The sequence below is a fragment of the Kogia breviceps genome, chromosome 13, assembly GCF_026419965.1.
Source record: "Kogia breviceps isolate mKogBre1 chromosome 13, mKogBre1 haplotype 1, whole genome shotgun sequence".
Classification (NCBI taxonomy): Eukaryota; Metazoa; Chordata; class Mammalia; order Artiodactyla; family Physeteridae; genus Kogia; species Kogia breviceps.
Window position 1 is genome coordinate 57,315,336 of NC_081322.1, and position 26,785 is coordinate 57,342,120.

The 26,785-nt window shown below is 37.0% G+C and overlaps 2 protein-coding genes across 12 annotated transcripts in view; one reads left to right on the forward strand and one right to left on the reverse strand.

The window, feature by feature from the left end:
• Window positions 1-974: 974 nt before the first annotated feature.
• On the forward strand, window positions 975-22,295 carry RNF146 (ring finger protein 146). Of its 8 annotated transcripts, none has more exons than XM_067010709.1 (4): window positions 975-1,102; window positions 9,450-9,552; window positions 17,320-17,393; window positions 20,542-22,295. In XM_067010709.1, the coding sequence occupies exon 4, from the start codon at window positions 20,543-20,545 to the stop codon at window positions 21,620-21,622; it is 1,080 nt and encodes a 359-aa protein (XP_066866810.1). In that variant the 5' UTR covers window positions 975-1,102; window positions 9,450-9,552; window positions 17,320-17,393; window position 20,542; the 3' UTR covers window positions 21,623-22,295. The 8 variants fall into 8 exon arrangements, with proteins under 8 accessions (XP_066866810.1, XP_066866811.1, XP_066866808.1 ...); XM_067010706.1 differs by having other exon boundaries at window positions 995-1,102; window positions 9,445-9,552; XM_067010704.1 differs by having other exon boundaries at window positions 1,006-1,273; window positions 9,445-9,552.
• A 1,451-nt stretch (window positions 22,296-23,746) lies between these two features.
• The window catches only part of ECHDC1 (ethylmalonyl-CoA decarboxylase 1), a 46,515-nt gene continuing 43,476 nt past the window's right edge, over window positions 23,747-26,785 (reverse strand). For all 4 annotated transcript variants that reach the window (XM_059083572.2, XM_059083573.2, XM_067010712.1 and 1 more), the window contains one exon: window positions 23,747-24,701. In XM_059083572.2, coding sequence (XP_058939555.1) covers window positions 24,293-24,701 — 409 coding nt within the window. In that variant the 3' untranslated portion in view covers window positions 23,747-24,292. The remainder of the gene's footprint in view (window positions 24,702-26,785) is intronic.

Sequence of the window (26,785 nt, forward strand, 5' to 3'; positions counted from 1 at the left end):
AGACTATGGCTGTAGCTGAGAGAGAGTTTGAAGCCTGTAATGGCGTTTTAGTGGGATTCCTGTTAATTCCTTTCTTGCACGCAGATGGAGAGACAGACAGATCAGCAGATAGCTAGGTAGACAGAATAAAAGAAAATGCACATATGTATAAACACTGAAAAATTTCCAACCTTGAAAATTAACCATAAACAGTTAATGAGAGTTCAAAATGCAACAGCATTGCAAGCTAAGATGCTGGCAAGGAATGTTGAAACATATATATATTTTTTTTCTTTTGCGGCGAAACATATATTTTTTTAAAGATAAAAAAGCATGCTCTTCCACCTTTTTCATTTGATTACAAATTAAGAAAATACAATCAGTTCCCCAAAAAGACGATGTATATGCTAAAATGAAATGGAGGGCACTGCCAGGATTCTGATGTTTGAAACCAAACACGTGCAATAAAATAAAGCCATTTCTTTAGTTTTAGATTCTTAGGCTGATTAATCTCTTCCTCCAGCTTCCTGTGCCCTAGTCTACGAAAAATGAGCCCAAAGGAAAGTAAGATTTTTTTCTTATTAAATTGCTCAGTGGTTCAAAAGATGAATAAATTGGAACTTCCTTTTCTTTTTTTTTTTGAAAGAGAACAAGTAGTTTTGCCAAGAACTCTTCACCCCCAAATCCAGCTAGGCGCCCAAAGGGCTTCTCCTGGATCTCGAAGCTGGGTTTCTGAGCAGCACCACCTGCTGGTCCTACACGTGTCTTACTTCTTCGGCCCTAAATCTCTCTCCGGTGGACTTGCATTCTTTCAGAATTCTTCGGCACCTAATTACAAGTAAAGCAAAATATAAAGCAGTTAGAAGCGGCGAAACTGCAGCCCCCCAAAGACAGGAGAAGGTAGGCAACCTGCGGCGTGCGTCAGGAACGGGGCGTGGGGAACTAGGGCAGGGCTGCGCTGGCGCGAGCTCACGGGTGCGCGGCGCTGCTTCCGCATAGCGCGGCCCCGCCCCCCACGACGCTACCGGCGGTCACGTGACGGCCGCGCGCGCGTCCCCGGCAGCTGCGGGCTCCGAGGCCGAAGAGAAAAGACTGCGAAGCGACCGCGGCTGTGGCCTCAGAGGTGGGAGTAGGGGCGAAGCCCACTCGAGGGGCAGGGTGAAAGTCGACTGCTCCGGGATCCTAACTCGGGGAGAGGAGTGATGGCCCGCGGTGTCACCTCCAACGGCGACGCGCTCTGGGTCGGCCCTGCGCTCCGGGCCTGAGAGGGCGGCGGCGGCGGGGTCAGGGGCCGGTACGTAGGTGGACGCCCTTGGGCCGGCGGGACCACGGCTGTTGCGCCGAGCCGGGGTGGGACAGCTCAGCCCTTTCCGTCGCTCCCAGCTTGGCTGCTGTCACAGGCAAGAAGACGGTGACGGGCTCTGCGTTGCCTGGGGCCGCCGCAGCCCCTGCCCTGGGCGACAGCCCGGAGCTGGTCACGGTCCGGGTGCGAGAGGCGGAGCAGCGGCCATTACTGCGCAGCCTCTTCCGCCGGGGTCCTCGTCGCTGCCTTTGGTGGCAGCCAGGTCCCTCTCCTCTCCCCTCATCGGTGGTGTCAGGCCTCTAACACGGGGACTTTGGGCCTCAAGATTTAGGGGCGGCAATGGTTTGAGGGGTATCCCACTCCCAATTTCCCGTGCGGAGGCCTCTACCGGGGCCTTGGGTCGGGGCGTAGAGTTCCTGCATTTTGTCTTTTTCCGGAGTGTCTTTGGCTTCTTTATCTTCCCTCTTTCCCTCCTCCTCCTGTTCAGTTTCTGGGTATTGCCTAATATGACGAGCAGTCCCTCGCCTTGCTCTGGTTAAGCCCAGCGCAGTTATTAAAGCACCAGAATTATTAAGAGATCTCTCAATACCCGTTGAGCCTCCAAAAACCTCGGTGCATCTTAACAGCGGAGGCTGTTGCTTTGTTCTTCTGGTTGCTGGGTGCAGAATTCTCTCCCTACCCCCCATCCCGACTGAAAGAGTACGGGTCTTATATTGTTGCCGCTGTGTTATTTTCCGTGGGCATCTAGAGAAAGGCTGAAAAATTGTTTTGAGTTTACACACACTTCTGGCAACTAGATCTTTTCCCCTTGATATCGCTTTTAATATGTTTTTCTTTTCCCTAAGTGCCATTTTAGTGAGCACTTTTTTCTCAAGTTTCTAAAGTACGTACATTTTGTTTAAGTAATATTTTGTTTATTAAGTAATACTAAAACTGTGGAATTGAGAGAAGAAAGCCAAGAAATGATAGAAAAATGCGTTGTCTTTGGATGATTGACATCTCAGGTACCCTTCCAATGTGTGTACTTTTAAAATAGAATTTGAAAGTATGACATTGGCGTTAAAAGCAGTATATACTTACGGAAACTGGAAGACTTAAAACTTTTTTGTTTTTTTAATAAGTGAATCTATATTTAGACTTTTAAAAGACGTGGCATATAGGACACAGGAGGAAAATGACCTGCACAAATAACAGGATTTATGATGTTGGCTTTGCCGTTTTTGTGACCAGCAAATGCTGTTTGTGTTGAATGTCTGGGAGTGCTCTAAAAATCATGAAAATACGTCAAGTAATCCAATTTTAAAGAGCAAACCGGAAAAGTGAAAAACCACTCTAGAAATAGATTTTGGATGTGTTTGTTTTAGCTTTACATCTTAAATTGCAGCATTTTGTTACGCCGAATCTTTGATTTAGAATTTATGTTTCAAGTGGGCCAGTGTAAATTGTGGGCAAAATGAAAATAATGGTAAACATTTGTAGGATTTTGTTATTTACTCGTTGTTAAAAACTTGGTAGAATTATAATCATCAGGAAAACTGTTTTTCCAGATAGCTGATCATTAGACAAGGGGAAGAAAAAAAGAATTTTTTTTTTTTTTTTTTTTTTTTAGGAGACATGTGTCAACTGGTAAAGTATTTTGTTTTTGAGTTGTCGCAAGGATGGGGCAGATTTTTTTGTGTGTGAAAGGATCTAAAAATGATTTCTTGACTTAGTAGAAGATAAAGATAGTATTACATTTTTTCTTTTCACAGTATTGATCTGCATAGAGAATATTATCTCATGTATTAGCAATTTATTAGCATAAGACACCTGACACACTGTCATTTGGGTATTTGAATGCTTTTTTCCCCCCAGTGTTAGTAACAGAAGGTGAACCTTTTCCATCCTCTTGCCTCGTTTTTGATTGTGCCCAAGGAACCTAATTTTGTGCCACCAGCTGGATTAGAAAATGTCTTTGTGGGTATGGAATCCATCTTATTTACATTCTGCTACAACCCCCTGTGCTATTTATGGACTGTTGAGTGTTCATGGCTTATTACCCTTTGAGTTAGTTAAAACAAAACCCGTTGTTAAATCGTATTAATTAAAGTATTTAGAATTATGGAAGTGTAGAATAGGGTGAAATAACTAAGACATGGGAGTTGTGACTTGACCAAGGTCACACAGATAATTAGCAGAGCTTTTCTTATTTACAAAATGGTTGCAGGCTATGCAACTTCTGGTTTATGTGGTTAAAAGACAGTATTTGTTCACATTCACATTTAATGTTTTGTTAAAATAAAATACAAAGCCCACATTTTTGGGTAGAAAATATAAAGATTTAATTCTTGGGTATGAAGATTGTGAAGCCCGGAGATTGTCATACAGTGATGTTTTTTATGGGAAGTGTTCAACGCAGTGGTGGAAATAATTCTTTAACATAGAGTACTGTAAAATATTGAACCCCATTTAGTTGAAATGAGTTTTGACCGAAGACTTTTGTCTCCCAGTATGATGTGTGCTTTCTGTAAGCTGAGTTTTAGCAGGAGATGAGAAGGAAAGCTAAAAATGGAAACATTAAGGCATTTAGTTATCTCTCCATTTGGGACTCTTTCTTAAGAAATATTAAGATGTATCTGCTAAATTACACCCGATCTCTCTCTCTCTGTTCCTTCTTTTACTGGTCCTTGCTTTTTTTTTCTTTTTTCTATTTTGACTTTGTATACCAAAAGTTGTAAGATTTGTAATATTGGTTTTTTTTTTAGTATTTTTCTTTTCTGTCACTGATATCTTTTATATAGAACATTTCCTATTTTGTGTATTTTGAATAAAGAGTAAGAACTATTTTATTAAACATTAGCTGTTAGTATAATTGGAAAAATACAGGAAATCTTCAGATCTTTGTAATTTGATATTTTAACTGTTACATGCTTATCTTTTTCTTTGATGAGTTCTTTAAAAAAAGATAATCATTTATTTGAATGTATAATCTAAAAAAAACTTTTTTTTGACTCCATGACTGACTTGAAAAGTAGACTTGTAATTAAGCCTATTTTCAGAGAAAATAACAGTAGGTGCAAATAATAGGAGCATGAATTTGTTGAGTGGTCACAAATTATAAATAATACAATATTCATTTCCATTTATACTTGGTTGAATGGGTAAATGATTTAAATTAACTGATACTCTCTAATCTCTTTTATATATTTTGAAATTCAGTCTGCCACTTTTTTTCTTTAGAATTATTAAGGGGCAGAAATATCTCATTTAGTTTCATATGTTTTCTCTTTCTATGTTACCTTCCTAATGGTTCATTTCTGTATAAGTTTGCACCTTAAGAAGGAACCTTAACCCATTAGCTAATTGGTATTTGCATGTCAAAATATTGTGGTAAATTTTACTGTAATAATTCATAAATTGTGTTGACTTTGGTCATAATTTACAAATCATTCATTGCAGAAGGAATTATGTATGTTTGCCAAATTAATTCTGGTCTGTAGTTAGAATTATACTATTCTTTTACCTTTGGTTGAAAGTAAAAGCCTCCCCCCTCCCTCCATTAAAGAAAAAATGTTTGGTTTCAAATGTAGTTTTCTGAGCGCTACTTTACATGACTGTTCTGAATATTACTGATACACGCCATACCCTATGTTGTGCCCAATTGGCATTGTAATTCTCAGAGACTAGTTGTTGGATCTATTTGGTAGAATTGGGACTAGCTAAACCAGTCAGTTTTGATCACAGCAAAATATGCAATTTTCTTTTTTATCTGTGCCAGCAAAGGTGTGAGTAAAGTAACATGGAGTTCATTTTCTTTATTCAACAATTCTTGTAGTAAATTGCCAGTTTTGTGTTGGAAAAAACCTGTTGGTATGCAAGACATTCTAAACCTGCATTGCCAGTCTGGTAGCCACTAGCCACATGGAGCTATTGAGCAAACTATGTGGCTAGTCTGAATTGAGTTGTGCTGTAAGTAAAATACACACTAGATTTCAAAGAGTGTACACACACACGAGTGTAAAATATCATATTAATAATTTATTTATATTAAATACCTGTGGAAATGGTAATGTTTAGAATATATTGGGTTAAATAAAATATATTCTTTAAATTAAATCTACCTGTTTTCTTATTATTGTTGTTAATGTGGCTAATAGAAAATGTGAAATTACATATGTGGCTTGCATCATCTTTCTATTAGATAATGCTATTCTAGACCTTTTCTTTGAGATACAGCACATTGAGGAAAATAGTTTTTTAAAGATATACTTGAGCTTGAATCTCACCTCCCAGTATTGATAGTTTTGTGATTTGGGTTAAATCCTTGTGGGCTTGGGTTTTCTCATTTATAAAATTACTCACAGAGTCATTTTGAGGATTCAATGATATAATGGGTCTACTAGTGCTTCCTGAACTTTAATATGCATATGAAATACCTGAGATCTGATTCTCTTGGTAGGGAGTGGGGCTTCAGATATTTTGTTTGTAAGGAACTCCCAGGTAATGCTGATGTTACTAGTTGAGGACCACAGTTGTGATAGCTAGGATCTAGGTTACTACATAGGTTTTAGTTCATTTTCCTCCCCTCAACCATTATCCATTTAGAGTCAGCTTTGAAATTTAGCCATGGGATACAGGAATTGGAAAAGTCCCCGTAGCTTGCAAGATTTACTAAAATTGGTTTTATTCCTAGATTTTTATCTGCATTCTGGAGAATTCATTGCCAGTGAATAAAGCTGGATAAATGATGTACTTGTCAAAAGATATAAAGATGGCATGAATTTTATATTTGTAAATGTAGTAACTCCCTCTGTGACATTTTAAGTTGTTTAAAGAAAGGATTAGAGCTTAGATATCTTTATGTCTTTTGTGGTTGGGTGCCTATTCACAGTGAGAATGCAAATGTTGTGTTATGTTAGTAAATAAATTTAGTTTTTCATTCATCCAAGAAATACCAGTTCAAGTCGTCAACAACTGTTTGGCAGTTTACTGGCTGCTTAGAGATATAAATAGACCTTGTCTTCAGGGGGCTCATGGTTTACTAGAAGAGTCAGAAGCGAACAGATGATTGCAGTGCCTATGATAAATTCAGTAATAGAAGAATTACAAAATAGAGGGGAGGGAACAGTTTTTTGGAGGTAGTCGGAGAAAGGTAGTAGCATTCTTTTTAGCCTTAAAAGAGGGAGACTATACCAGGCAGGAGGAAATACAGAACTACAAAGGGAAATTTGGAGAACTGAGTAATTAGGTGTAAGTAGAGTATTAATTTGTGAGAGAGAAATAAGACTAGAGATTTATTTAGGTTTCAGGTCTTTAAGGCTTTTGAATATTGTCCTAAGGAGCTTTACCTTTGTTGTATAGGCTGGAGAGCCCATATAGGGTTTTGCATATGGAAGGCTTCATTTTTCTTTTTAAGTGTATCACACTCAGAAACTTGGTGAATAAATTTAAGGGGTGATACTGAAGCAAGATAATCAGGCTGAACAGTAGTCCAGGAGAGAGAGGATAAAAGTCTAAACTAGGGGACTAGCAATGGCAAGAGAATGAAGGATAGATTCCAAAGGTGTTAGGGATGAAAGCTGACAGAATTTGGTGTAATGTGTTGGGAGGGGAATGAGAAAAAGAATTTTGTTTTTCTCTGTCAGCACTCATTGGTTAAGGCATGGAAGCTGAGATGTCACATTTTAAGATACATGCAGAGATGGGGGTGTGTAGAGTATGTATAGATGAGAGATAGAGATATGAGAGAACCAAGCATTCTCTTAAGAAGTTAAAATGGTTGGTTTCCAGATTGGGCAGGAAAGGAAGTGAGATCAGGTATTGGAGAAAGGAAAGGAGGTTATCAAGAGACTGGAGGGCCCCTTGAAATTAAAGAGTGGGTGTGGGAATGAATAAGTAAGCTGAAAGGACCGGAGCTTGTGATCTGAGAGTGAGATTAAGATTTTAGAGAGGCAGTAGTTTTAGGAGGCATCTAGTTCCAAATGTGGCCATCATATTTTGTTGGGGGGAGGGGGGGTGATGAAGTTCATTGAATTTAGGATTTTAGGAATTGAAAAACAAGGACATTGTTTCTCAGATTGTATTCAATGGACTACCTGCATCAGCATCACTTGAGGTGAGATTCCTGGGCTGAAACCCTTCTCTACCGGCCTATAGTATCTCGGGTTAGAGCCTGAGAATGTGTATTTCTAACAAGCCACCTCTGTGGGACAAGTTCAAGAACTTCTGAGTTAGGTGTTGAATGGTTTATTCTCAAGGATATTTAAATAGGTTCATAGTGAGAGTCAGGAGATAAAATGAATAGGATGACCAGTAGTGAGTAGATTAAGTCAGTACCTTAAGGGTTAAGAGAGAATAGCTATAGGGGATTATAGCCAATGGTTAGAGACTTCAAAGTGTAAGTGGAGGTTTTTTGTTTGTTTTTAAGAGTAATGATGTTAGAATAGTAGAGTGTTTCCTACTGTCCTGTGTGTGAAACTGGACAGTTTCTATTTTGAGTAGGCTACAGGAGGGAAGTGAATGATGGAGTATTCTTTGGTGCCTTTGAAGTTGTAGGCTCTTGGAGGGTAAAGTGAAAGCACTGTGGGGGAAAGTCAGGACAGTGGAGTCCTTATCATGTAAAGACTAAGTTCTAAAGTCAGAGTAAAACAAAAAGTCGGGTTGTTTGGAAACCCTTTCTAGTCAGTTACTTTTGAAAGTTCTCCAGTTTTGAAACAGATTGCATACTGTTTGGTCTATTAAACATTTGGTGAGATAGGCTGGCTTGGATTTAAGGCCATATATCGTCTTAAAAATCTTTAAATACTAAAATTACAAATTTTTTAGGGAGATGGATTCCCACACTGAACGGCACATGGAACTGAAAGAGTATTTGTCTCTCCTGTCTTGTGGGTACTGTGAAGGTCATCATCTCTTTAGTCATCATGTATGCTTGATTCTAATTTCTGTGTGGTAAAATGAGCCTCCTACAGTGGGCATGATGAAGTGGAAGGAGGAAATACTAAGTGAGAAGAAAGAGGATTAATGGCTGAGATGATGCTTTAGTTGGTGACTCTGGACTTTCTGGACAACAGGTATCTTGAGAGAGGTTGGCTTAAACTTGGACATACATATAAATACCAGGAGGTCCTAGTTAATGTGATGATGGCCTTGCCTTCCCATACATTACCTTCTTGTAGGAAGGCAGTGGCTATGGAATACATTCCATGTGGGCTACTTTGTCCATATAGAACTTGTTTCACTTAAATTTTTTTTCCTGTGGTAAAATATATCAGTTGGCCATAGATGGGTTTATTTCTGGACTCTCTCTTCTGTTGGTATCTTTGTCTATGTTTATGGCAGTAACACCCTATCTTGATTACTATAGCTTTGTAGTAAGTTTTGAACTCGAGAAGCTTGAACTCACCAACTTTGTTCTTTTTCAATATAATTTTGGCTATTTGGGGCCCCTCATAATTCCATATGAATTTGAGGATTTGTTTCTTCATTTCTGAAAAAAAGGCTCTTGAATTTTGATAAGAATTATGTTTAATCTGTAGATCACTTGGATAGTTCTGTCATCTTCATAGTCTTCCAATCCATAAACACCAGTTGTCTTTCCATTATTTAACTCTTCTTTAATTTCTTTCAGCAGTGCTTTGTAGTTTTCAATGTACAAGTCTTTCACTTCCTTGGTTAAGTTGATTTCTAGGTATTTCATTCTTTTAGATGCTATTATAAATGGAATTAATTGCTTTCTTGATTTCCTGTTTGAATTGTTGACTGCCAGATACAGAAACAGAACTGACTTTTTTGTGCATTGAACTTATAACAAACTGCAACTTTGCTGAATTTGTTTATTAGCTTTAGTAGCTTTCTTGGGGATTCTCCAGAATTTTGTATATAGAGAATAGAGAAATTTTTACTGTCTCTGCAAATAGTTAATGGTTTTACTTCTTCCTTACCAATTTGTATGCTTTTCATATCTTTTTGTGGTCTAATTACTCTGGCTAGAACTTCCAGTAAAGTGTTGAATAGCAGTGGTGAAAGCAGGAATCCTTGTCCTGAAATTTTTTCACTTTTGAGATAAAATTTGCCAGTGAATTTTGTTAAATGAAGAATCATACATAATTGACTGAAATTAATTTTTAATTTTGTTGATCTTAGTTTGTAGAGAAGTTGATGTTGAAATTTTTCTTTTGCAGCACAGGATGATCCAGCAATGGAGGAGAAAATACTGCAAACTGGCTGATTGCTCATGAAGATGATGTTTTATTTTTGTGACAGGCATCTGTGGTATCTGTAATAGAAATGTAAGTGTGGCATCATGTTTGTCCCAAAGCTGCAGTAAATTAAGTGCACGGGTATAAAATGTAATAAATCAAGTATCTGTCATAGTTAGTTTTAATTATACAAAATGAGCATTTTATATAGATATTTAGATCTTTGAGTTGACAATTTTATTTACATTAAATTATTATTAATGTAGATTTCCAAAATAAATCTCTTCATAGGGAAAAATCTCTATTAAAAAGTGGAAGTGAAGACAGAGAAATTTGCTCATAGAAGGCTAAAAAAAACCTGGAAAGATCTCCAGGTCTTGTAGGTTCTACTTTTTCTTTACATAGTAATTTACTTAAATAACCAAGCTAAGGAGATAATATCAGCCTTTATAAATAAGAAAGACTTACGGGTAATAAAACACTAGTTATTAAAAACATGTTTCACTAAATTAAATTGGTTTTTTTTAATTAATTGGTTTTTTTAACAAGTTAGTACATGCATTTTAATTCCTATTGGAGTCACTGTAGTCCCCAGTTTTACTAGTTCTGTTTTCCTATCAGTTTCTCTTTGTGAAATATGCTTTAAGATGTTAATACTACCTTGATCTTGCCCATATTGAACTTCATTCTGTTATTGATGAAACTTCTTCACACAATGAACATCGTATTTCCATCTTCAAATTGATGTGAAAAATATCCAACTTGAGTCACTCATGAAAAATGCAGTGAACACTTTACTTTTACAGTTTTGGTGATAACAGTGTTTAATATACTGACCAGAGGGTGACCCTTGTAGATACTATTTCACATGGTCTCCCAGTTTGACATATAACTATTGTTATCTACTTTTCCAATATGGTGCTTTGATTATATATTCCCATTAAAAGTATGACCATATCATTCTTAGTCAGTGTTGAGAATTTGATAAAAGACAATTGAAACCAGTAAGCATTTTTCTTTAAAATTGGGACAAATATATTTTTTATTTAACCCTGTTCATGTATTATCTATCTATATACATATGTATATTTTTTAATCCTGTAGGTCAGATAGTCTGACCATCAGACTATCATGGCCATCAAGGAACTAGACTGTGGTGTAGTAAGTAAGACACATATGTAATTGATAATTATATAGTGGAAGAAATACTATATTGAGGCAACAATAAAATGCTTTCAGAACTGAGAGGATTTATTCCATCTGAAGGGTTCAGAGTGAACAGGGAACTTTTGGTTTGGTCTTAAAGAATGAATAGAATTTTAACAGTCTGAGAAAACTAGGAATTATTTTTTAAGCCAAGGGAATGGGGAAGGGCACAGCTGCCTAAATATCAAGGTATCTTAGGGGAATCAGTGAGCAGTCCTATGTGTGAAGGTGGAGTGGGAAATAGAGACTTCACAGGGAGTGATTGTTTATTTAGTGCCTACTTATTGCCAGATGCTTACTGGGTATTTTACTTGGATTATTGAATTCAGTCACAAGATAGTAGTAGCCTTATTTACTGATGAAGAAACAGAGATGAAGTCGTTTTCCCTGGGTCAGTGTTTACCAAATATCTCTTAGAATAATCTCCTGGGGCACTTGTTGAAAACTGAGTTTTAGACTCTAACCCAGATGTGTCCAGATTTCCAGGAGAGAGCAACACCAGCTAATTCTTATCTTTAGAGAAGTTTGGGAAACACTGTTCTAGGTCAACAGTAAGAATAAATGATAGATTTTAACTAAGTCTCTTTTACTCTGAAAGCTATGTCAGTGTAATTGAAAGCCGGTGCTTAGGAATTTCTATGAGATTATGTAGGCAATAGAAAACTATTGAAGATTGAGTGGAGGGGAGACTAATTAGACATAATTGAACTGAGGAAAGATGAAGAAAAAAGGACTGAGGTCAGGAAGGCCACTTGGGAGGTCAGTATTTTGTACAAGAGTGTGTCCAAGAGGCCAGAATTAAGGTCACAGCTTTAGGAATGAAGGGAACACATTCTAAAGAAGTTTCTGTTGCAGAAAAGCAAAGTAGCCAAGGAATAGGGGAGCATTGAGGATGACTCCCAAGTTTTATCCAAGATAGAGACCAAAGGAAGAGGGTGTAGGTTTAGGGGAGCAGATTTGGGTTTTATTAATGTGTGATTTCAGGTGACTGGAGAATATTGAGGTAGACTTTATGAATACAGAATTGTAAATACAGATTTTAGGTATCCAGAACAGTTCTGGATATTAGATTTGGGGACTCATGGGGGTTTATATACATATATACTATATATCTACTGAGTATTCCAAACTAATACATATATATAAGTTTGGAATATTCAATAGATTGTCTAGGCATAGAATGTAGTATGAAAATTTGGTCACCCACAGAGCCCCTGTGAGGAATACTGATATTTAAGGGAAACTAAAGAAGGTAGAAAAAAAATGATACAGAAAGGAGAATTAAGAGAGAGTACCATCATGGAAATGAATAATAAACATTTTTTTAAAAAGAGTCGATGGTTAATAATATATATCATTTAGTGCAATGGGATCGAAAAGACTGAAAGAGGTCATTAGACTTAGCATGTTAGTTGATTTTGAAATTTAGGGATGGAGAATATTAATCGAAATCTTGGAGGAATTGGGATGGTTTAGCTTTGAAAACTAGCAGTACCCCATCCTGAGCCAAGAGGAATGATGATAAGGTAGAGTGAAGATAAAAATAAATTTTGAGGAGTCATTCATACCTAATTTCTTAATAAGGGAGTCCAGAATATCTCTTACTAAGACGGAGAAGTTTCGTAATAGTTTTTGTGGGAATAGGGGAAGAAAGATGTCTTAGCTGAGTAAAAAGTAATTGATAGCAGGCTTGGTGGATTCTGGGAATCAAAATAGCTAATCAGTGTATGGTGCTCACATTTTTTGCACCATATATTTCACTACAGATATGGAAATTTTCATAAGTTGAAGAGTAACTTTTGTAAGTCCTCTCCTTGCTTGACCCTTCTTTTTTGCAAATGTCTCCCCTTGTGGCTTTTGAGGTGGCAGTCTTATTTTATTCCCCATTCCTCTCTGACCATTCCTCCCATCCTTTGCCTCACTTATATATTGGAGTAATCCAGGGTTCTGTGGTTGGCCCTTTTGTGTGCTCTCTCTACAGGTTTAATTGGGGCATTCGTACCTTTTCATGTCCCAAGAACCAAGTGTGTGTTGGTGACTCATGAGACTTCTTTCTGCTTAGATTTCTTCAGAGCACCTATCTAGTAAACTCAACTGTCATCTACCTGTCTTCATCTGAAGACTTTATAAATATCTCAAAGTCGTTATGTCAGAACTCACCTCAAGTTCTGAATCTTGATGAATGATGCCATCATCCATCAGTAACTAAATGCTTTCATTTCTGTTTCCTTAGTATTTCTTATATTCTATTGTTGGAACTTTACATCTGTTCCCCGCCCCCCAATTATCTTATACCTGGATTACTATAAATTTTAGTTTCCTTTTAGCCCCATGACACCAAGTCTTCCTCCAAACTCCTGTCCAAATGGTCTTGATAAACTACTAAACTGACTGTCACTTCCTAACATAAAACCTTTCAATGAATTCCTGTTGCCTCCTTAGGGGTTCATATATGGACTAGCTTCACAGAGATCCTTGAACTCCTTGATGTTATATGTAAGATTTCCTTAATAAGACTGTGACCTAAAAATGTTTAAGAATCATTTGTATTTAAAATAAGTGTTTAAACTTACTAAGATAGTATAATGTACAAGGTCTTTGCAATACTTCTTGCATAGTACATTTCATCCATTCAAAATGTGTCTATCCCCTCCCTGCTAGTTACTGGGGTGTACAAAGGAAGAAATGGTATCTGTTACACTTATCAGAAACTATTAGGTAATGTAGTGTTCTTCAACTTAACTTTGATGGCAGGTTTTATTATCCATTTCTCTGCTAGCACCATGGGCATGGTAGATGCTCAGGCACTTTCTCTGTTCAAAACTGAAAAGGAGTAAGGAGAAATACGTGACATCTCTTGCAGCGGGTTATAAAAATGTCATTCCTTTATCAGTCTGTGAAATTTCTTAGTAACTTCCTGAAGTCTTATCTTTCCTAAAATTATTGATGGCGGTTCTTACATTTGGATAGTCATGATTATTTTAGAGGCATTCTGTAACAGTTAAGGGTAAAGACTGAAGTCAGATCACCTGGATTATGAAACCTAGATTTGAGGCTGGCTCCATCACTTAATGAACTGTGGCTTTGGATATTTCTTCATCTGAACTTTCTGTACCTCAGTTTCCTCATCTGTAAAATAAGGAAAATAGTGGACCCATTTCGTAGGGTGATAAGAGGATTAGATATAAAGTGCTTCGCAAAGTATCTGCCACATATTAAGCAATCAGTAAATGATAGTTGTTATATTTTAATGTAATAAGATATGCATCAACAGATAACCAACAGAAATTAAACACCCACCAATTACAACACTGTACAATAGGAAAAGTTAAGAATTTTGTCTTAAGGACTTAGGAATGGTCATTGTTAAAATTAAAATTTTAATGTTATATTTTAACTTGTATTAAACCTCAAACTCTTTATATTCCAGCAGAACTAAAGATTTGAGGAATTTTTTTCTTTTAAAAAATAGTCAGTTTGGGGAAGGAAGATGACATTTTTTGGTAGGTCTGCACAAAAGATGTTGCAGTACCTTATTCTTTATTCCCTTTTTTATGTTTTTAATTGGATTCTGAGCCCAGACTTAAAAATCTGATTTTTTTTTTTTTTTTTTTGCGGTACGCGGGCCTCTCACTGTTGTGGCCTCTCCCATTGCGGAGCGCAGGCTCAGCGGCCATGGCTTACGGGCCCAGCCACTCCACAGCATGTGGGATCCTCCCGGACCGGGGCACAAACCCGTGTCCCCTGCATCGGCAGGCGGACTCTCAACCACTGCGCCACCAGGGAAGCCCAAAATATCTGATTTTTAATGTTTGTAGTTTTTATTGCTGGCAGATATTTCTTTAGTACTATGTAAGCTAAAGGTCTTTTTCATTTATAGTAATTTTACCTTTCTTTTGACTAATGAAATGTCTTTAAGATTAAACAAAATCTGAATACTTGGAGATTTCCACTAAATCTGCCCATATCCCTCTGTATTTGGTCTTGTTGAAGAGAAGAAGGCTTACTAGCATTAATAGATGTTTATTTGTCTTCCAGAAATAGTTTACGTAGTTTAGAAGAATGGAATTTATGCTTAAAAGTCATAATATCACATTAAGAGTTCAGTTAGTAAAAAAGTCTTGGAAAATGAGTGAAACATTTACTATGTTCTTCAGCAGAGTTGGACTAACGTCATTCCAGATTTCTACATATTATTCTTAATTTAGTAACCAGGAAATAAATTCCCTTTTTCAAAATGATCTCTGAAGTTTCCTGAGACATTTATTGGTTAGGGAATACCTCTCTTTGATTAGCATTCTCTTTATCAAATCCTTGCTCTACAAAAAAGGAAAGGAAAAAAAGCATTTCTTACACACCAGTATGATCCTCTGAACATATTCAGTCTCCAACCTATTTGAAGATCATTGAAACTATGCAAAGAAAAAAAATCTTTTGTAGAGTAGATTAAAATGGTAATGAAAATTACCTTGAAGTGTGTCTATAGATAGGCAGGCTAGTGGTTTGGGTTGCTTTGTCTTTATCTTGTTAAATATCTTAATGGTATCTTGTCTACTGTGCCTCATCCAGAGTTATGTAAAAAATATTTGTAGGGCTTCCCTGGTGGCTCAGTGGTTGAGAATCCGCCTGCCAATGCAGGGGACACGGGTTCGTGCCCCGGTCCGGGAAGATCCCACATGCCGCGGAGCGGCTGGGCCCGTGAGCCATGGCCGCTGAGCCTGCGCATCCGGAGCTTGTGCTCTGCAACGGGAGAGGCCACAAGAGTGAGAGGCCCACGTACCACCAAAAAAAAAAAAAAAAAAAAAAAGTATTTGTAAGTTCTCTCTGTTACTTAGTTGGTGATAGACTAGGAGTGTACTTGGTGGGCTAAACAGAATCAGAATTTGATGTTTGCTATGGCAAATTGATAGTTGAAAGTGCTTTAGGTGAATGAAACTTTAACTATCTTGTGTCTCTCTGTTTTCTGATGAAGTTTATCCAGTTTTACTTCATTCTAATGAGGGAACCAAAATACCTGCCCCAAAAGAATTGTTTTGCCTTTCTAAGCATGTTGCTTTCACAGTTCATGTCTTCCCCTGGGATGGCTGTAATTGCTTTTTTTAGTTTGTTAATTATATGTTTACATTTATTTGTGCATGCAAGAGTAAGTAAGAGTCATATAAAATATTGATCATATTAAACAGGATGGAGAGTAGTAATGTTTTTAGGTTGAAAACTTTCTTTTTTGTAGATAACTGCATCTAATGGAAGATGGACTTTTGAGGTTAATTTTACTTAAATACAACAGGGTTTGGGATTATGTATCTTTTAAAAGTATGGCGTTCATCCAAGTTGCACTGTTGGATATTTTATTTACATTTTACTAGACCTTTTCTTTTTAAAATTTTAAATTTTTTGGCCTGTCCTTTGCCCAGAAGGTACCTAGATAGTTTAGGATATGGACTTTTTGTATATGAGATGTTGCTATTGTTTTTTCAAAGTACTGATGAGCATTAGCCCATTTCAACATTCTGTCTTCCAAATAGAATCAAACATCTCTCTTACTCAGTTAAATTATTACTTGTGGATGGAGGGCTTCCTTATTTTCTTTTTCTTACTTGGGCTTCAAATAAATATGGAGATTTAAAAAAAGATTTTCAAGAATTTCATTGACAACTGATTTCTTTAACTTAAATTGAAAGGGATGAAAGAATATATGTACTAATTGTTCACCCTTTCTACAGCTGATTTTAGTTCTTTTTGTTACGAAAATGTTTAAGTCATCCTGAGATTTAAATGTAGCGATAGGACCTGATGAATTAAAACTAGGTAGCCAGTGCCTTACAACTGTTTTCAGAGTTGTTCTTTTCCTGAGCATGGCCTATATATAGCTTTTGCCAACAAACAGAAAAGTGAGAAGCTAAATTCAGTTAGCAGGTATTTATTATGTACTATGTGATAAGCATGTATTAGATATCTTAGAAAAGGGAATTTTGAGTCAAAATATGAATTTTTCCTGTTTTAGTGATGAGAAAATCGAAGTCCCAGAAGCATGGTGTGTGCGATATTTTTTCTTTTAAATCTCTTAAAGGTACATTGGGCACTGAATGTAGTATTTGGCCAAATTGAAAGTAGCGTACATAAACTGTTACCACAGTGTAAGAATACCTGGGGCAGATAAAAGTATTCTGAATCTTTTGCTAAATGACAAATGAAATATGTGGTATTCTGTCTCTTGCCATTTTGGAAAGTACTTAGATTTTGTATTCAAGAAATACATATGAGTTTTTGAGAGCCTAACAAAATATTCTGTGTACAGCCAGTTCATTTTAGGGGAAATAGGTGGGGGATATTAATTGACTGGTTGAGAAGCATGTGCTTTCACTTATAACTCAGATTGTTAAATTACAAAATCGTTGAAGGCACAAGTGTATCTCAAAATACTCTGAAGCTCCTGTAGTGCCTAACACATATTAAGAGGTCATATTTGGTTGACTTAGAATTTATAGGTTAGGAAAAAATTGTATTTTACTAGGTTCTGTAACTTAGAGTTTCTGGTAAAGGAGTTGATTGGAAATGAAATTAAAGGTTGAAAAAAAATAAGATTGGAAATTAAGCATTTCATGGAGATCATTTCTTTCCCTTGAGACTGTGTGTTGCTTCCTTTTCTAGATAAGTGCAGTCTTTTCAAAAACTTACTATCATTTTGAACCTTGCCTGTTGAGGAACCAAGGACACAAAAAGCAGTAAGAGATTGTATTTTTGTTTGATTAGATGTACTGTGATGAAAGCCTAAGAGATAAGTGTAAACATTTTTACTAACTATACCTTTTGTAACCATTGAACCCATTTTTGAGAGCTTGATCTTGGGAAAAAAGCAAATATCCTTATGGTGATTAAATTCTAAATATTCCGTATTTAAAATGGTAGAACCAACTAGTGGAGAGATTGCCACTCACTTTAAGCAGCAGTTAATTAAGGGTTGCTAGTCTGTGAGGTCTTCACCTCCATTTCTCAGTCTTTCACTTATCACTCGTATACTCCCTCTTATCATTTTCTCCCCCTTTAAAATATCTGTGGTTTCCTATTACTATGGGATTAAACCAAATCAGATGTTTCTTTAGCAGGGCACAATAAGGTTTTCAGGTTGGGCATCTGGTTACCTTTTCAGCTTAATTTCCTGCTGCTCCATTGCTTATGACTCAGTGCTTTGCACATGTCTCTTGCCTTGAATCTCCTCCACTTCCCAGCCTCCTGCACCCCAAATTTTCTAACCTATGTCTATCCTTTTATCTCTCTTATCATTGTTACTTTTAATAAGTATCCTAACACATTTCAGTTATTGCAGGAATCAGGTCATATTGTGAATATCTGCTTGTTTGCATGTACGTTTCCTTATTTAACAGAGTAGGTATGTGTCTTATTCATCTTTACATCCATCAATACTCAGAATTGTATACGGACCATAGTAGTAGTTTAATAAATGTTTATCTGAATCAGTAAGGTGGAAGTTCCAAATTTTATGCCAGTGTTTAAGCTCTATACATACAGTTTGACAATCTTTTCTATTTTTTAATTTAATTTAAAAATTTTTTATTGGAATATAGTTGATTTACAGTGTTGTGTTAGTTTCAGGTGCATAACACAGTGAATCAGTTATACATACACTTATATCCACTGTTTTTTTTTTTTTTTTTAGATTTTTTTTCTCATATAGGCCATTACAGAGCATTGAGTTCCCTGTGCTATACAGCAGATTCCTATTAGTTACCTGTTTTATATATAGTAGTGTGTATATGTCAGTCCCAATCTCCCAATTTATCCCTCAAACTTATGGTACCTTATCCCCTGGTAACCATAAGTTTGTTTTCTACATCTGTGACTCTACTTCTGTTTTGTAAATAAGTTCATTTGTACCCCCCCCTTTTTTTTTTGGATTCCACGTGTAAGTGATATCATATATTTGTCTTTCTCTGACTTCACTCAGTATGACAATCTCTAAGTCCATCCATTTTGCCACAAATGGCATTATTTTGTTCTTTTTTTATGGCTGAGTAATATAATATTCTGTTGTATGTATGTACCATATCTTCTTTATCCATTCCTCTGTTGATGGACATTTAGGTTGCTTCCATGTCCTGGCTATTGTAAATAGTGCTGCAGTGAACATTAGGGTGCATGTATCTTTTTGAATTATGGTTTTCTCTGAGTATATGCCCAGTAGTGGGATTGCTGTGTCACATGGTAGTTCTATTTTTAGTTTTTTAAGGAACCTCCATACTGTTCTCCATAGTGGCTGCACCAATTTACATTCCCACCAGTAGTGTAGGAGGGTTCCCTTTTTTCCACACCCTTTCTAGCATTTATTGTTTGTAGATAGTTTGACAAATCTTGGGGTTTTTTCCTCTCTCCTTCCTCTTCAGGGCAACTTTGGTATTCATGTCATTTTCTCCCATGGTCTTATATGATTGTAACATTTGTTGAGCTTTTTTGGGGGGGTGGGGTGGGGTGGGGTGGTTTCCTACCTAAGTTTTATGAATTCATGGAGGCTTTCTCAAGAGCGATATAAGATGGGTAGTAGTTTGTCCATGGCGGGGCATGAGAGGCAAGTGAAGAAATGTTCCATATAGAGAAAACCTGTTATTGGAGGGAGTAGCCACTGTGGCTGGAAGCCTGATCAAGGGGAAGTTTGATGTGAGATGAGGCTGGTGTGGGAGCTGGCATCCAGACCATGCAGGGCATATAGATCCTGGTCTTCAACCTAAAATCAACCTTTTAAAAGGGGATAAGGCTGGACCCATTAAAAGGCATATGCAGTAATTTAATAAATAGTGTTTGCTTGGTGACTAGGGAAGGGTAGAGGTGGAAAGTAGATGGATTTAGGGGATATTTAGGAGATAAAATATAAAACTTGCTGATGTCTTGGTTGGGGAGGGGTTAGGAGGACAGCTTCAATGATGGATTTCTGGCTTGAAAAGCAGATGAATAGAGATGTCTCCAGAGGGGCATTTAGGAAATGAGTAAATAAGGAGGAAGCAGATCATAAATTCAGTTTTTGTGCCTTCAAGACATCCAAGAAGAGATCTAAAATAGGCAATTAAAAGTATAGGTATAGGGCTGAAAGGAGAGACCTGGGCTCTGGTGATTGTCAACTTATGAGTCGGTAACAGTTGAAGCCATGAATATAGATGAGATCATCTTGAAAGAGTATAGCAAGAAGAGCATATATGGTTTAGAAAGAGGCAGCAACAACAGAAAAGGCCATAAGAAGAGAGTGTTTCACAGAGGGGTAATGAAATGACTGGTTTAACCAGTGTTTTTAGATTATACAGCAGAGAAAGGGAACATCTAGAATTTAAACTCTGGTATTAATTTCACATGGTCTCCTTGTCAAGTACCAAAAGTACATTAATACATGGCAATATTTGTGAAACTGCACCTAGTAGTATCCTAAAAGGCTACAAAATTTGTTACTTTCCGCAATTGTAACCTGAATTACTTTTAGCGATTTTCTGTTTCTCTACTTTCCACAGATTGTAAAAGTCTAGATAGGTTGTATTGATACGTTTTAAAATCTTTGCATTTAGTTCTATCTTGTAAGTTCTGTGAATGAATAGAAATGGTGTATTTATTTGAAATCTATACTTTGGTTGTATGTTTTTATTCTTGGCTTAACATTTGTGTGTTTCATTGTCCCCAAGTAAAAATTAATACAAATCAAAAAGATTTTTCTGTACAAGTTAGAGTTTTTTCTGTACTTTGATTTTTGTATCCCCATTGTCTAGGATGTGGCTTGCATGTAACAGGTACTTAATGTTTTCTGAATTGTTGAATTAAGATATTGGAAGAGTTAAAATAAGATTTTAATATATGTATTTTCTCTCATCTTCTCAGGATGGCTGGCTGTGGTGAAATTGATCACTCAATAAACATGCTTCCTACAAACAGGAAAGCAAACGAGTCCTGTTCTAATACAGCACCTTCTCTAACTGTCCCTGAATGTGCCATTTGTCTGCAAACATGTGTTCACCCAGTCAGTCTGCCTTGCAAGCATGTTTTCTGCTATCTATGTGTGAAGGGAGCATCATGGCTTGGAAAGCGATGTGCCCTCTGTCGACAAGAAATTCCGGAGGATTTCCTTGATAAGCCAACCTTATTGTCACCAGAAGAACTCAAGGCAGCAAGTAGAGGAAATGGTGAATATGCATGGTATTATGAAGGAAGAAATGGGTGGTGGCAGTATGATGAGCGCACTAGTAGAGAGCTGGAAGATGCTTTTTCCAAAGGTAAAAAGAGCACCGAAATGTTAATTGCCGGGTTTCTGTATGTTGCCGATCTTGAAAATATGGTTCAATATAGGAGAAATGAACATGGACGTCGCAGGAAGATTAAGCGGGATATAATAGATATACCAAAGAAGGGAGTAGCCGGACTTAGGCTGGACTGTGATGCTAATACTGTAAACCTAGCAAGAGAGAGCTCTGCTGATGGAGCGGACAGTGTATCAGCACAGAGTGGAGCTTCCGTTCAGCCTCTAGTGTCTTCTTCTGTAAGGCCCCTGACGTCAGTAGATGGTCAGTTAACAAGCCCTGCAACACCATCCCCTGATGCAAGCACTTCTCTGGAAGACTCTTTTGCACATTTACAACTCGGTGGAGACAGCATAGCTGAAAGGAGTCATAGGGGGGAAGGAGAAGAAGATCATGAGTCACCATCTTCAGGCAGGGTACCAGCACCAGACACTTCCATTGAAGAAACCGAATCAGATGCCAGTAGTGATAGTGAGGATGGATCTGCGCTTGTTGCGCAACACTCCTTGACCCAACAGAGACTTTTGGTTCCTAATCCCAACCAGACAGTATCTGATCGATCTGATCTATCAGGAACTGATCGATCCGTGGCAGGGGGTGGAACAGTGGGTGTCAGTGTCAGATCCAGAAGGCCTGATGGACAGTGCACAGTAACTGAAGTTTAAGTAAAAAAGTTTTCAGATCCATGCTCAAGGTAAAAATGGTTATCTGTAAATTTCTGCCCACATAACATTATACTCATCCCTAGTAGTGCATTTTGGGAGTTGGGGTGGGAAGGGGTATGGTAAGGATAGACCTGTAATTAAAATGTCTAACATGTCTCTGTTGAAAAATTTATTTAATATAAGGAATTTGGGTGTTAATAGTTGAGAGCTGTTTAGTAATAACCCAGTTTTCTTGAGGTCTGTTTATAGTTTTTTAAAATATCTTCAGTTCTTTTGGCCAGTGTGTATTATTTGTGCATTAACAATCCTCATCTGACTCTTGCATTGTCATATTTTTCTGCATGGAATGACACAAAACCATTACTAAAATTTGGCACCTTTGAGATGTCTGGGATCAGTATGAACAAGAAGCTTAATTAATGTGAGCATAGATGTGAATTTGGGGTTTTAAAATAGATGAATAACAACTATTTAATAGGAAAGTTACTGAAATGGAAATGTAAAGAAAACAGCTTATAACTTATGTTTCAGAATCTTGTCTGTAACACACTTCATGGCGTTCCCATAGGCTTTGCTGTCTAGTCCTTGTAGTTTGAGGTGTGTCTTGATCCACATTTTTCTTTTTGATTACAGACTTTATAATTTAATAAATACTAGAGTTTATCAAAAATAATCTGTCTCTTGTTTGAGTCTGGAAGGGGATGGAATCATTTTGACATCTGTGGCCAAAAGATCACTAAAAAGGGGGTGATTTGAATTGGTGTATTCAGCTTACAGTCACCTGCTCAGAAAAGTTTGATTTCTTCATAGAGGATATTTAAACAGAGTCTACAGGGAATGTTCATGGAATAAATATGTATGGAAATAAACCTAAAGCCTGTGAGACTTGAAGACCTTAAATAACTGATAGTAGAGACCGTGTATATATATTAGATTTTCTTCACCAGTATTCATTAATGGCTAACCCTAATCTGAATTAAATGGTAGGCTTATTTTTAAACAGCATTAGTAGACACAGTGATTCAACACAAAATGTTGTACAATCTATACAGCAAGGTAGGAAGCATTGGGTTAACTTGGTAATCCAGAATTTGATTCTGAAGAAAAGTAACTTGAGTTTCTCTTCTGTATTTTCCTAAGTAAAACAGTAGGATCACGAAGCATATGCAAGTTGTCTTTAATATGATTTTTCAAAGGCGAACTGAATGTTACAATAGCAAATATAAACTCACTGCTTTTTTTTTTACATATTTATTGGAGTGTAATTGCTTTACATTGTTGTGTCAGTTTCTGCTGTATAACAAAGGGAATCAGCTATACATATACATGTATCTTCATATCCCCTCCCTCTTGCATCTCCCTCCCACCCTCCCTATCCCACCCCTCTAGGTGGACACAAAGCACCAAGCTGATCTCCCTGTGCTATGTGGCTGCTTCCCACTATCTGTTTTACATTTGGTAGTGTATATATTTGCATGCCACTTTCACTTTGTCCCAGCTTCCCCTTCCCCCACTGCATCCTCAAGTCCATTCTCTACATCTGCGTCTTTATACCTGCCCTGCCACTAGGTTCATCAGTACCATTTTTTGAGATTCCATATGTATGCGTTAGCATACGGTGTTTGTTTTTCTTTCTGACTTACCTCACTCTGTGTAACAGACTCTAGGTCCATCCGTTTACCTCTTGTTGTGATAGGTTAGAATTAGGACTTAATTCTTTGACTTACGTTTTTTAAAGTCTGTATTACTGAGATGATCATAAAAGTTTTGAGTTGCACATTGTTATTAACTTTACTTTTAAAAGATAGCTAGTTATAGAAGAAGAAACGCTAGCTACTTTTCAGAAAAAAATAGAAATCTGATGTAAAAGGCAAATGTATGTTACCGGATGCTTCCTTAAGTCTCTGCAGTCTTTGGCAGTTTTGATCAAAGTTAAATTTGATTACTACGTAAACTATAGTACTTCTTAGCTACTGGTATGGAAATTTTGGAGCACACACAAATGAACTGGCCAATTTTGCAGTTAGTAGAGTTACTATATGGTGGCTATCATTGATTCGTAGATAATTTAAAATAGAAATCTAATAATTATTTAAAAGATCAAATAAATAAGGTCCAAATGTGTAGAGGGTTGAGGTGAGGAGCATCTTTATTTAAAAGAAGGGCTGTTGCCCACGACTTCTTTACTCCAGCTGCTTGGAGCAAAAGAAAAGGACTAGTCATACCTTTGCATATTTTCCTGTCCCCCCGACCCCTCTCCACTTTTGCTCTCTAAGTTTCATTAAGCTATTTTTGTAAACTGTTTCCAGGTAAGGCAAGACAAAGACTTTATGAAAAATAACATCAGAAATAGATTTTGTGTCATTTTTTTCTTTTAAAAACTGGTCTTTGGTTATAGCCTAAGAACTAATATGGGAATTTGGGAATTACTAATAATTTTTAAGCTGAAAGTGTTGCATATTTTAGTCAGATGTTCAAAATTACTTGGTAAGTACCCAAGACTGAAACAGACTGAAAACTAGGCCAATGAGTTCAGGTATTCAAACAGTTGTTTAAAGCTGATATACTAATAGAAGCCTTCAAAGTCGTTTTGACATTCATATTTAATATTATTTAACTTTTATACATATTAATCATTGGAGTTTTACTTGCAGTACCTATTTTTAAAAACTATTCCTTAAACTTTCCTTTCCTAGCAATAGCCTCTAAATTTGCCGGTCCACCCCAAACTGTTCCTAAAAGATCTCTTTCAGTCTGTAATGCCTCCTCTAAAGAAAGCTCTTTGCCTGAAGAAACAGATTTTTTCAGAGCTCTAATTACTTCTGGTGGCCCTTTGATAAACTGCTGGAGCCACTCTTGTGCCTCTCTGAGACATTCGGTTTCATCTGAAGACTGCAAGACCTCCTCAACCATTCCTATTTGTAAAGCTTTTTTTGAATCCAGCTTAAGGGCCCCACTTAACACTTTGAGGGCTTGTCTACTGCCAATTATTTCAACTAGCCGGCTAGCACCTCCCCAGCTTGGTATTATACCCATCTCCTTGTGGACAAATCTGATCTCACTCTCGGTAGTCATTAACCTGCAGAAGAGAAAAGAAAAAACTTAATTGAAACTATATATGCTTTAGTCACAAAGTACTACCTATTCATAATCTGATCTGAAATCTCCATAGATCTTTACAGGTAGATGTGTTGTATTAAAAATAATGTTCAAAAAATCTGGGTAAGTATAGAATTCAATTTATTGCACAGTATTTAGCACTTCCCTTTGAAAACATGGTCAACATTCTTGTGCTCGCTTATCTCTTACTTTGCATATAAGAATCTAATCTTTATGTTTACTTCTAAAAGCCCAAAGTGTATCTTTTTCAAGTGAGTGGCGGCTACTGAGAAAACCTGGATTAAAGTGAAAATATGGGAGTAAGGAATGTTAGGTGCATATCATGAAAAAAAATGCATAGTAAGTTAAACTCAGTAGTCCTCAGGGGGGGGAAAAATGTTTTTTTCTTTTTTTTTTTAAACTCAGAATTGATTGATCCACTCTTCCAACAAATATTTCCTAGGCACTACCAATACTAGATGCGGGACTACAGGAATGACCAAAGTAAAATCCCTATGCTGAGTTTACATTCCTGTTAGGAAAGACCACTGGACAATATGATGTCAGTGGTGATAAATGCTGTAAAGAAAATGAGGCAAGGAAATAGAGAATGAGGCTATGTGTGTTGGGTGTGTGCTATTTTAGATGGAGAAGTCCTCTGAATATTTGAGCAGCTACCCAAGTAAGTGAGCGATGCAAAATTCTGGGAGGGAATTCCAGGAAGAGAGAATTGCAAGTGCAAAGGCCTTGAAGTAGAACTGCTTAGTATCTCTGGGGAACAGGCTACTGTAGCTTGAATAGAGCCAACAGAGAGTAATGGGGGATGAAATCAGGTAAGCTTATAGGCACTCAGGAGGGCAGGTTTTATTTTTTAAGTGTGAAGCTCTTTAGGAGGAGGCTGACCAAAGGAGTAGTATCTGATTTGTTTGGTAAGAGTAGCCTATTTAGCATTTAATAGCACACCAACTATTTAAGGAACTTTATGTTAACTAATCCTCAGAACAACCACATGAGGTACAGTAACATGCTCATTTTACGGAGGGAAACAGAGACAACAGCAATTAAATAAATAGCGCACCCAAGGCCATGCAGCTATAGCAGGACCAGAATTTTAAATCCAAGTAAGTTAGCTTCATTATGTGTGCTCTTAACCTCACAGTACATAAAACAATTAACTAGATGAGAGTGGAAGCAGGGATACCATTAAAGTTGATAGTGGCTTGGGTTGGACCTGAGTGATTTCCTAGAGCAGGAATTCATTTCCCCCAGATCTTGGAACTTTTATGAATAGGGGGATTAATAATCAAGTGGAACAATAAAAGGGAATAAACACAAAGAGATTAGTGGGCACAGCAATCACATTTGCCAGTTAAATATGTGTATAGTATTAATAGGCTGCATAAAGGTATACTGTTTAGAGAATGCAGCGTATGAGTTTTATTTGGACTGCATGCTTCAGTGCATTCACTATGTTAAAATCTCAAATTTGGACCAAAAGTCATGTCTGAATTTTAACTTTTTAAGAAAAATTATTGCTTTCAAACTACTCATTACAAAAACGAAGACTTTAAGATAGTTCTGGTTTTCCAAAGAGTTCAATGCTTAGCTGCAGGTGGTTTGGTTCTTTTAGCAACAAGAACAATAGACTTTCAGTCTCTGACCCTTTAATCAAGAGAAATATTCCAGTAGAGAACTCTCACAAAAGCCAACTTACTAACCCACTGGGAAAGAGAACTTTTTCACAGCTGTGAATTCCTATAAGAGAAAGTCTGCCTCAATTATGGACAACTGCTATTAGAAGCAAATAGCCATGAAAATAGTAGTTTTCAATAAATAATTTTTAAATGGGAGGGAAGAAAAGAACAAGTGTCTTAATCTGAATCTAGCCCCAAGTTGTGAGAGGAGTACTGTCTTACAATAAACAGAAATCAAGGTCAAAAATTAAGAAAGTAGAATAGAAATTACAATAATGTCTAATAGACTTGGAAATAGGAATATTGTTAGTATTGAAAATCCTATAAAGCTTTTCACAGAATAAATTAAATGTGTCACAGTTCCTAATTA